This window comes from Gracilinanus agilis, chromosome 4, assembly GCF_016433145.1.
Source record: "Gracilinanus agilis isolate LMUSP501 chromosome 4, AgileGrace, whole genome shotgun sequence".
Taxonomy (NCBI): Eukaryota; Metazoa; Chordata; class Mammalia; order Didelphimorphia; family Didelphidae; genus Gracilinanus; species Gracilinanus agilis.
The window spans coordinates 487046174-487057842 of record NC_058133.1 but is presented as its reverse complement, the minus strand read 5'-3'; the positions used below and the strand labels follow the sequence as shown (position 1 = coordinate 487057842).

Below are 11669 nucleotides of genomic sequence, written 5' to 3'. Positions count from 1 at the left end.
CGGGGCTGGGCTGGGCTGGGCTGGGCTGGGCTAGCCCGGCTGCGCTGCGCTTCGCTGGGCCCGACTGTGCTGCGCTGCGCCGCGCGGGGCCGGGCTAGGCTGCCAGGGCTGGGCAGGGCTGGGCTGGGCTGGGCTGGGCTCGGGCGGTCTGGGGGCGGCGCCGCGCGGCTCGGGGGCTCGGCTAGGTTGCGCTACCTCGCTAGCTCGCTCGCTCGCTCGGCTCGGCGCGCCTCTGCTGGCCTCCGCTGGGGTGTGCTGCAGTCGGGACTGGGAGCCGGCGCTGGAGCGGGGCCGGGCCGGGGCCGGGCCCGAGCCCGAGCCGGTGCATGCCGCGTCCCTGCGTCTCCTGTCTGGCCGCGAGTCCGGCGGTCTCCAGCGGCCGGTGAGTGCGGGCCGGGCCCGAGGCGGGAGGGGAGCCGGAGAGCCAGAGTCAGGGGTGGCCCGGGTGGCGGGGCGGGCTCCGGGCTGGTCCGGGAGGGGCAGACTGCTGCTCCTCCTCCTCCTCCTTCCCCTCCTTCCTCTCCTCCTCCTCCTCGTCCTCCTCCTTCTCCTCCTCCTCGTCCTCGTCGTTCTCCTCCTCCCGGGAAGCCCCCAGGCTCCAGCTTTCCCCCCAGCCTTGCTTGGGCGCTGGGGGTGCAAGAGAAGATGCCGGAGCGCCCTTGCCGGGGCCCCTGTCGCCGGGCCCGGGCATGGACCTGGTTGCGGACGCCCTCGGACCCGGGGGGTGCAGGGAGGAGGCCGGCGCTGTCCTGCAGGGACAACTGGGGCCAGGGAGCTCAGCTCCCTTCCTCCTCCTCCGTGGGGTGCCCTTTATTCAGGAGGGAGCCCGGGGGGCATGCATTGTAGTGGAAGGATGGTCTGTGCGTGGGAGTGGGCTGGCGGTGGGTGGGTTTGCCTCCTCTCCTCTGTGGCCCCTGCTGGGTTGGCCTGGGGGGTCCATGGGACTTGGGAGTAGGGGGCTGCACCACTGCCTTAGGCCCAGGCTCTCCTGACAGCCTTAAGGGGAGGGGGAAAGCGAACAAGATTGGAGTCCATTATCCTCTCCCGCGGCCCTCACCCTTTCACTGCCAAAACGGTGCAGCAGCCCTTGCTCCCTCCCTCTCTCCCCGGAGCAGCTGCCAGACAGCTGGCAAAACAATGGAGTAAAGGCGACCCTGGCTCCCTGATGCCCGCTGCCCCCCTTCCTCCTTCTCCCACTGGAGCCAAAGATGGCTGGGGACTAATTGAACTAATCTGGGGGAATCCTTGGGCCTTTGGGGATTCTGGATCCTCTTTCTCTATTCACCTTTTCAAAGAGGATAGGGAGGAGGGGGAGAGAGGAAGGGAAGTAGGCTAGCCTGAGGCAGGGGTGAGAGACAGGCCTGGACTGTCCCACCCCACTAACCTGTCATGCCAGTTAGTTGGGTGACAGGCGTGGGGGTTATGTGCCCCTCCCGGGGTTCCCCGGGGCGGTTCCCTGCCGTACTGAGCTAGGCAAGGAGTGGTTAGGTTCTTGGGCAGAAAGAGATAGGGTTGCTTTGTCGAGTGGGATGGGAAGAAGGGGGCGGGCACCCATGGGCATGTGCTCCCTACAGATTATTTAAGGAAGGCAGAAACCCTTAGGAGAGAGCGTATGGGGCTCTCGGTGGCCAGTGGTTTGTTTCAGCTGGCTGAAAGGTCCTTAGAGCACTGACAGGCTTCTCATGGGGGAATGGGGGGTGCCTTCTGTGGGATCCCTTCTAATCTATTCTCCAAGGAATGGGAATTGACCTCTCCCTTCCTATTCCTGTGGATATCAGATCCAGGATACTAAGGCATATTTACTGCCCAGGTGGCCCACTAGAATATAGAGATTGGGGGAGTTGGAGAAGAGGGACCGAATGGCTCTAGCAGGTGATAGTAGATTAAATAAGATCCCAATAAGAGATCTTGAGATAGGGTCCCAAGGCCCACATTATTGGCTGATATCTCTGGTTCTCCATCCTCTGGGCTTTTCGTTGGGCAGAGTCACATCATATTATAGTTTTAGAACGGAAAGGGACCTCAGGAGCTAACCCAATCATTTTACTAATGAGAATGAAACAAGTGTCTCGTCCAAAGTCACACAGGTAGTACACAGCAGACTTGAACTCAAACCCTCTAGGTCAGGGGTCAGCAACATATGGCTCTCGAGCCATATCTGGCTCTTTTGAGGGCCAGACAGGGCTCTTTCTGCAGGAGCCATAAAGTCAGTTTTTTTTTTCAGGCACTGTTACAGGAGCGGCACTGTGAGCACTGTACGGCTCTCACGAAATTACATTTTAAAAAATGTGGCATTTATGGCTCTCGCGGCTAAAAAGGTTGCCAACTCCTGCTCTAGGTTCTTTCTTTTTAGATTCTCAGAACCTCTAAGTTTACTCTTTCCTCTGGACCAAGCAGTGAACAGACCTGTTGCCATGTTAGTGGGCCTTGCCTTGGTGCTTCCACCATTTTTGTTGGTTTGGGGGCCATTTTCCATTTGGTTGTTGAAAATAACAATAACTGAGGGACAGCTAGGTGGCACAGTGGATAGAGTATCAGCCTTGGAATTGGGAGAATATGGGTTCAAATCTGGCCTCAGATACTTCCTAGCTGTGTGACCCTGGGCAAGTCACTTTCTTCTGATTGTCTTGTCCTTGCCGCTCTTCTGTCAAGATACTAAGACAGAAGGTAAGAGTTTAAGAAAAAAGAAAAGAAAAGGACAATCTTGGCACTGTTTGGGAGTCTGGGGCTTCCGGCCAGCCCTTGGCTGGCTTCTCCAGTGGTCTGGGCTTCCTCCTTAGTGTCTGCCTCCTCAGCTTCCCCTCTGGCTCCTTTGTTCCCAATCTCAGGCTTTCCAGGAAACGTCCTCCCCATTCAGGTCATCACCAGTTAAATATAGCACTGGGTGGAGGTTTGCCCGTCTATTGACGTCTCCGTTTTGGGTGGAAGTAGAGGTTCTAGGACTGACAGGGAGAGTAGAGTGCCTCAGTAGGCAGAGGCTGTGGAATTGAGAGAAGACAATTTGGTGGTGCCTCGGTGCCAGGCGTAGTGTGGGTGTTCTGGTGTGTAAACTTCCTCTTGGAAGGACTGAACTTTGAACTGTTGGTGCCTGGTCCCCTGGCTAAATTACCTTCTTGCCCAATGGTTTGTTTACTCTGGCCCATCATGACCACCCAGCCTAGGGCAAAGGGCCTGGGTGCCCTTTCACACTCTCTTCCCAAGAACTAACAATTGCCCTGGCACATAGTAGGTATTTAATAAATATCGATTGATCGAGAGGATCAGGAAAGGGTCAGATAGGGCATGGCTCCCTAAACTGTGCCATGGAGGAAGCTGGAGACTCACACATGGATTCTGGTCCTCCTCCACCCCAGTCAATCAATAAATATTTCCTAAGTGCCCACTGTGTGCCAGGCGCCGTCCTAAGTGCTGGGATGCAGCAGGCAGTGCCGTCCCTTGTTTCCTCCCCTTTTAAGTCCGGGCTCTCTGACCTTGGTGTGGTACCTCCTCCAAGCTCCACCCGCTTACCTCCAGAGGCTCCGTTTTAGTCTTCTTGTGGCACCTCGGTCCGGGCCTTTGCTCTGGCGATCAGCATGACTGGCCTTCACCCAGGGGCCCTGAGTCTGGGCCGGGCTCTTCCCACAGAAGGCCACTGGTCCCTCCAGGGGAGTTCTGGGTGGAGCAGAGCAGCCAGGAGGCCAGGGCCTGGCCTAAAGAGAGAAACCACCCTGCTAAGGGGTGGAGTACCAACTTTATTTGCCTAGGCTCAGGAAGACTAAATGCTTCCTCGCTGTGTTGGGTCACACAGACTCAGAGGGCAATGCCGGGGTGGGCTTTCTGGTGTGTGGGTGGTTATTTTTTTGCTTCTTCTCATAGTAGAGGGCTGTCTGCAGCCAGACACAGTCCATCTGGAGACGGGAGAGCTCAGCAGCAGAAACGGATGGAGGCCTCCAACTGATCTGCTTGCCTGACCTGCTGGCCAGATTCCAAGCTGCTGGCAGTTGGGTCCTGGGGCCCTCGGGACTCCCTGGATTCTTGGGGTACCTTGGCCCCCCCAGGGGAGGGAGTGATCCCTTAGGCATGGTGAGTAAGGAGAAGGAGACTTATCTGGTTGATGAGTTTTAGGGAGCAGAGTTGCTCAAACCACTTTTTCCTGGGTTAGACTGGGGCTGTCCATAGGGAGGGTCTGGGAGGGGGGCTTGGTCGAGCTTCCCACTTCCAGCCTGGAGTTGTCTTCCAGATCTGAATTTATCCTCCCAGTTCCCCTGTTGCTAGATAGTATGAGGAGAAAGCTTAGATAGGGTGGGTGGGCAATTCTCAGGGGAGGTGGACAGGCCCTAGAGGGGATTGGAGGGAGCCTAGAGTGGACTAGGGCCCTTCCTTCTCCTTCAAGGCACCCCTCTTTTTGGACTGTTCTTTGTCTAGAGGTAGGAATCAGTTCATGTAACCATGGAAAAATATTCTAAATTAATTAAGTAAATAAATGAACTTCAAAAATAACATAAAATAAAATAGAGGTAGGAATCAGGAGGCTTGTAAATTATAAATGTTCCCTTGACATTTCATACAGTCCCTACTCAGTCAGTGGTTGAAGCTGTGGTGGTGAAGGTTTTAAAGGACTCTTTTTCTCTGCTGTGGATTTTGCAGACTTTAAAAACAGAATCTTTATGAGCTAGCTGGTATTTAGAGCCTGATCAAGGTCACACAGCAAATTTGAGATAGGAGGAGGCAAATGGGGATGCCCTCATTTGAGACCTGGGCTTTGGAGGACCTGGGTGCAGATCCTTTTTCTGATATTTCTTGTCTGTGTGACCTTGGACAAGTCACTTGACTTCCCTGAGCCTTACTTTCTTCATCTGTAAAATGAGAGGGTGAGACTAGATGACTTCTGAGGGCCCGGGTGTCAGAGGACCTCCTTTCAAATCCTGCGTCCGCTATTTCTGACCTGTGTGACCTTTTTGTAAAATAAAAGGGTTGGATTAAACAAGCTCCAGGGTCTTTTCCAGCTCCAAGGCCCACGCCATGACTCGAGCCAAAATCTAGACTTTATAGGGAGGTGCTAAATGTATCGTGGTTAATAATCAAAGAGAATTCTTTTAGATAAAGCTGCTTTAAGCCTTGGAAAACAGTTCCCAGTAGAGTTGAACCTTCAAGAGGCCGTAGGTCAAAGAGCTGGATGGAAACTTAGAGATAATTAAGTCCAGAAAGAGTGGAATCGGGAGATTTGAGTTCAGCTCTTTGCTGGTCATAGTTCTATGGCCTTGGGTAAGTCACTCTTCTTCGCTGGGTCAGGGCGATGTCCTCTACCAAACGAGGGGGCTGGAGCTCCTCAGGGTCCGTCCCGGCTCCCTCTAGGATCTATTTCTCTCAGCTCTTCCCCAGCTCCTCACTTTACAGAGAGGAAACGGGGGCCCTGGGACTGGAATGGGCTCGGTCAGAGTTACTGGATTAAGGGCAGAGCTTCTGCTAGGATCTCCTGCAGGGATTTCCTCCCGGTTAGGCCAGGGCTGTTTGGGCAAAGAGATGTCAAAGAAGCCAAACGGGTTCACTGCCGAGGAAACCGGGTCTTTGGCCGCCTCTCTGGGGCCAGTGAGATCCTGGCATTTTATGGGAGACTCTCCCTGGGGAGTGTCGACAGGGCCGGTGGGTTCCTTCCCTTCCCAGGTGGCAGCCGATGGCCTGGGAGTGGCCGCCCTGGTACCGGGCGCCCCGTGTGGCAGGGGTGGCCGGACAGAGGGGGAGCTGGCCGTCCTGTGGCCGCCTGATGTCACGCCAGACGTGTGCAGCCGGCTTGGGCTTCACCTGGAGCCAGATAAGCACCCTGTGACTGGGTGGTGAGTCAGAGAAGGCGGGCAGGCGGGCTGCGAGCTCAGCAGAACAGGCCCAGGAAGGGTGTTGGGCCCCTTCTCACCTCGCTCCCTTGGCTAGGCTGGGCCGGCCCGGCTGCTCCCAGCCAGCTCCCCCAGCGATGCCTGCAGTCTGGTGGAGGGGTCCCTGTGTGGGACAGCTGGGAGATAAAAGGCCCCCGAGCTGGAGGAAGTGGCCCCTCTGATGGGTCAGAGGCCAGGGAAGGAAGGCCTGTCATCCCAGAGCAAAGCATTTCCTTTGTTTTTATTTATGAGTCAGGCCTGGACAGAGATGGGGGGGGGACGCCCTGAGAATGGTGCTTGCGATTAGCCATTCCTCATGGGAGCTTTCAGGTGCTCCTCATCTGTCTATGTAGCCAGCTGTCCCTGGGGTTTCCCAAACCCCAACAGTAGGGTGACCCATTTAAATCTGTCCCCATTTAACATAGCACAAGTAGGCAGCCTGTTACAGTGGATAGAACACTGGATTTGGAATTTGGGAGTCCGGGACAAAGACCGCAGCCTTTACCTTCTGTCTCGGTATCAATTCTAAGACTGAATTGCAGCAAGAGCGAGGCAATGGGAGTCAAGTGACTTGCCCAGGATCACACAGCTAGGAAGTGTTTGAAGCCAGATTAGAACCCAGGACCTTCTGTCTCCAAATGAGGGGGTCAGCAGGGCAGAGGAACCCTGCCTCTCTTCTCTCCACTGAGTCACCCAGCTGTCCTAAATATCTGCTTTTTACAGACAAATAAGGCTATTGGACTGTAAGTTCTCCTGTTGGAGACTCACAGAAAGCCTCACTGGGATGATGCAGATGTGGATGGGATGATGCAGATGTGGATTGGGATGTTGAGGGCTTCCTCTGCCTTTTCCCCATCCAGTTTGGATCTCCTCTGCTGGCTCTCTGGGTTACTCTTCTTTCTTTCCCTTCTTCCCAGATCCTCTTATTATGGAAACTAACTTATTTGACTCTTGAGAGCCCATGTCACAGCTTCAATGTGAAGTTCATTTAGTAGTTGGCCTCAGGGTGGGCTTCTTGTTGTAGAAGAGTCGAATTCTTGGTCCAGAGGATCCCTAAGCTTCTTTCTAGCTTCTGTGGGCTAGGATTCTGTGATTCATTAGAGGCTGGGAAAGTTTGAAGGAGATCACAGAACAGAGAAGACAAGATGGAACTATTCTTTGTGTCCAAAAAGGAAGGGAATTCCCAAGCCGGCCCCGCTCATCCCCAGCTCTGCCGCCTTTTCCCACCATTCCTCAGCAGGGCCCCTTTGAGGTTCTGGGGAGACTTTGGGAAATGAGGGGGTCAGCAGGGCAGAGGAATCTGCTATTTCTAAGCTAGAGAGTCTCCACCAGATGGTCAGGGCTGTTCCCCAATAAGAGGATGAGTTGAAGGAATGAGGCTCTTTATCCTGGAAAAGAAAAGACTGGAGAGGGTAGGGGGGGGGGAGGAGGAGAGATGGGATACCTGAGGGGCCGTTGTGTGGAAGGAAGAAGGCTTAAACTTGTTCCATTTGGCTGAAGAGAACAGAAACAGGAAGGATGGGTGGAAACTGCAAAGTAGACAATTTAGGCTTGAGGTCAGGAAAAACTTGAATTAGACTGGTCCAAAAGTGGAATATAGTTGCCTTAAGAGGTGATGGGAGGGGCAGCAAGGTAGCACAGTGGATGGAATGCCAAGTTTGGAGTTAAGAGGACCTGGGTTCAAATCTGGCCTCAGATACTTTCTAACTGGGTGACCCTGGGCAAGCCACTTAACCTCAGCTGCCTAGCCCTTACTGCACTTCTGCCTTAGGATCAATATTTAGCATCAATTCTAAGGCAGAAAAAAAAACAATAAAGGTGATGTCTTCCCTCTTATCCCAGTCTTATCAACATATTATGGGTTGTGGTAGAAATAGTTTTTTGGATATAGAATCTAGGTGGCTGCCAAGATCTGTGCCAGCTCTGAGATGTGAGTCAGCATGATAGAGGAGTGAATGAAAATGCATTTGTTAGGCACCTACTGTGTACCAGGCTCTGCTGCACTATGCCTAGAGTTGGAAAGACCCGAGTTCAGTTCTAGCCTCAGATACTTTCTAATTGTTTGACCGTGGACAAGTTTTTAAACCTCTTTCTGGCTCAGTTTCCTCAACTGTAAAATGAGGGTAGTAACAGGACCCGCCCCTTGCAAGAATTGAATGAGATTGTATTTTTATTTTATTTATTTTAAAATTTTTATCTTCATTTCATTCCAATAACAAATTTCCACATAAGTTTTCCAAAGTTATATGATTCATGTTGTCTCCCTCCCATCTTCCTTCCCCACTCCTGGAGTTGACGGGCAATTCCACTGGGTTATACACGTATTACGAGATCATATTTTTAAAGCACTTAATTAGCACAGTGCCTGGGACATAGTAGGCTCTGTAGAAACGCTTATTCTCCCTCCTTTCCCCTTCCCTAGGCACACAGAAGGGAGGCAGTCCCCTTACTCAGGGAATCTACATTCTAACAGATCAGGGCAGCCAGGATTTGGGAAGGTAGTTTGATCTAGAAGGCAGTGTAGCCGAATAGAAGAACCCTCAGCGCGAAATGAGTTCTGACTCTGACACTAGTTGTGTGTCCTTGAGCAAGTCATTTAACTTCTGAGCTCTCCACATCCTCAGACGATCTCCTGAGTTGTAAGATGGGTGTTGTGGTGGAGAGAGTTCCACGTTGGGAGTTTCCTGGGCCAACGAAATCTGAGGCTTTGTGGTTGTTGTTGTAGCTTTAACACCTAGATCAGAGAGATCCCAAGGTTTAACCCAGGGAGGTGGCTGAAGAACAGAAAATGGGTGTGGATGAGGTCTTAAGACATCCTGGAAAAGAGGTGTTGGCCCTGGGTTGTGGAAACAGAATTAGAATTCTCCCAGCTCTCCCAGGCCTAGCAAATGGCATGAGATCTGAGGGTGGCGCCTTTGGTGACAAATGGGTGAGTAAGTGCCCTTTTTCTGTCCAAAGGAAACTAAGAAACATGGAATTTTGGAGCTGAAAGGGCCTTTAGAGATCATCTTGTCCAACTCCCACCATTTGACAGAGAAGGAAATTGAGGCGGAGGGACTCTCCCAAGATTACTCAGCCAGTGGGGTTTCCAGGGCAAGAGTCCACGTCTTCTGCGGCTCTTTCCACTCGAGAAACCCTTTTGAATGGCAGGAGACTATTTTGAAGTTGGAGCAGTCATTCGTGCTGCCAGGGGACAGGAGGATGAATGAACTCACAAAGCTCCCTCCAGTCCAGAGATTCTAGTCATTATTTTTTGTTGTTGTGGGAGAGGGAGGTCTGAGATATTTGCCTGGCATCTGGCCCTGGTCAAGTAGAACCAGGCTTGGCTCAAGAGAACATGGATTTACAGACTATAATGATGGGGATGAATGTCTTGGACACTGAGATTAAGGGACTCTGCCCAAGGCTACACAGTGGATTTTGAACCCAGGTCTTTTGACTACAGAGCTAGTGTTCTTCTCACTCTATCAAAGATGCTTTGGATAGCACCAGCAAGAAAGTGGGAAGCCGGAGGTCAAGGGCAAGGATTTAGCCAACATACCCACATAACGTAGGGCGGGGCAGGAGCTATTCCTCTGGGATTGTGCCCAAGGATCCTGATCTGGATTCCTAGAGTCTCTGAACTGACAGACCTTTCCACCTTCTCCTTGGTCCCTGAGAAGGTGGAGACTGTTGGACTTGGAATGCAGTGGATGCCACCTCTGAGGCTTTACTAGCTGGATCCCTCTGAAACCTTCCTGACTCAGTTTCCTCATCTATAAATTGGGGTTATTGATAGCACCCACCTTATAGGGTTGAATTTGATGGTGGATGGAAAGGGCTTTGCAAACCTTGAAGCACTCTATAAAGGGCAGATATTATTGTTATCACTTGCCTCCATCTTTTTTTCATTTTATTCTTGTCTCTGTGTTGGCTGGAACTCAGTTGGATATGGTCCTAGGACAAGTTGCTAACTTGTCTTTAAAATTTTTTTAAATTAAAATTTGTCTTAAATTAAAATTTTTCAATTCTAATTTAAATTATTTTACAATTTAACATTTAAATACCTTCTGGTTTAGAATCAATACAACGTATTGCTTCCAAGGCAGAAGAGTAGTCAGGGTTTAAGTGACTTGCCCAGGGTCACACAGCTAGGAAGTATCTGAGGCCAGATTGAAACCTAGGATCTCCTGGCTCTGAGCCTGGCTCCCTGACATATTTTTATGTTTTGTGTTCAGGGAGCTAATTTACAGGGGGACGAAAGGATTGATTTTTTTTGTAACTGGCTGAAATTCAGGGTGATGGTGATGATGAAGAAAGTGCAGCAGACTTGTAGTAGGAGAGGGAACCCCAGGGAGAAATAATGAGGCTAGAGGAAGGAGGACCATCCACCCCAGGACTCCACAACTAGCACTGACCTTCTGACTCCCCTAAAGGATGAAGAACTGATTAGCTCAAACGGTTCCCATTATAGGGTGAAGTGGGAGACAGATGGTGAGAAAAGGGATCTCAACCAAGTAAATAGATGAGTGCCCTGGCACAACCAGTCTGAGAGTTCAGGATCCCTGGATGGCTGTTTCTCTTGGTCTGCCTCAAGGGATGAAGGGGGAGGTCTCAAAGGTTGAAGCAGCCATGTGGGAGCTTTATGGTACCTGAGGGATGGCGTTGATGGGGAGGGAGAGAAAAGAACTGGAATTTGATTTCAAATGGAGCAATGTGACTTCTCATTGCCTTCTAGGTAGAAAGAGGGAAATAGTCACCCCCTGGGCTGACCAGCCGGCTTTCCCCATCTTCGTTCTTCTTCTCTCCCTTCCTCCTCTCATCTCCCTCCCCACCTCCTTCCTCTCCCCTTTCTTCTCTCTCAAGCTGGTGGGAGCCCCTGACAACCATGATTTCTTTGCTCCTGAGGCATATATTTAGGTGCTGGTCATGAGGAGGAGGGAAAAGGATGTGAGTTTTCCAGGATCCTGTTTATGGAAGACTCGACCCTTCCCACCACACTGCCTCCTACCCCCAGCTGTTTGCTGTTTCTTTCAGCTGTGGGAACTTGCTTTCCTTTTCTTTTTCCTTCTCAGGATCTCAGGCCTCTACTGTGGGATAAAGGCAGTTAGAGGGGGACACACACACACACACACACACACACACACACACACACACACACACACACACACACACATTCACGAACACACACACACATATTTGGGAAAGAGAACCTAATAGACTATTGGTGGTTTTTCTTTTGGTTGCTGAAAAGAAGTCAAGTAAGATTGGTGGGAGGACATATTTCTTCAGATTCTTCTCTAGATACCCAAGCCCTATAACTTGTGGCATCCTAAAGGCAAGAACAAAACCTGATATTTTATTCATTCCTTTGGAGATCAGCTTCATAGATCTAGAGGGGTCTTCAGGGCATCTGATCTAAACCTCTTATTTTGCAGATGAGAAAACTGAGAGGCCCAGGAAGATCAAGTGATATAGGGTCAGATATTTAGAGCTGGGTGAAACCTTGAAGGTCCTTTCATCCCATTCCCCCTCAATTTACAAATGAGGAACCTAGGGGCAAGAGATTTTTTCTTTCTTTTTTTTTAAAAAACCCTTACCTTCTATCCTAGTTTTAATTCTTCTCTTTTTCCTCCTCCTCCTCCTGCTCCTGCTCCTGCTCCTGCTCCTGCTCCTGCTCTTCCTCTTCCTCTTCCTCTTCCTCTTCCTCTTCCTCTTCCTCTTCCTCTTCCTCTTCCTCTTCTTCTTCTTCTTCTTCTTCTTCTTCTTCTTCTTCTTCTTCTTCTTCTTCTTCTCCTTCTCCTTCTCCTTCTCCTCCTCCTCCTCCTCCTCCTTCTTCTT

The 11669-nt window shown here is 51.3% G+C and overlaps 2 protein-coding genes across 2 annotated transcripts in view; one reads left to right on the top strand and one right to left on the bottom strand.

The window, feature by feature from the left end:
- Nucleotides 1-30: 30 nt before the first annotated feature.
- LOC123246801 (skin secretory protein xP2-like) lies at nucleotides 31-6064 on the bottom strand. Its single transcript, XM_044675591.1, has 7 exons — nucleotides 5891-6064; nucleotides 5681-5781; nucleotides 5424-5486; nucleotides 3508-3651; nucleotides 1058-1115; nucleotides 621-749; nucleotides 31-465 (listed from the first exon to the last, which is right to left on the bottom strand). Exons 1-7 carry the CDS (start codon nucleotides 6062-6064, stop codon nucleotides 31-33), a joined length of 1104 nt encoding a protein of 367 aa, XP_044531526.1.
- The window catches only part of MYO18A (myosin XVIIIA), a 110644-nt gene continuing 99178 nt past the window's right edge, over nucleotides 204-11669 (top strand). Inside the window, exon 1 of the mRNA XM_044675590.1 lies at nucleotides 204-382. The gene's annotated coding sequence lies outside the window, so the exon portion shown is untranslated. The remainder of the gene's footprint in view (nucleotides 383-11669) is intronic.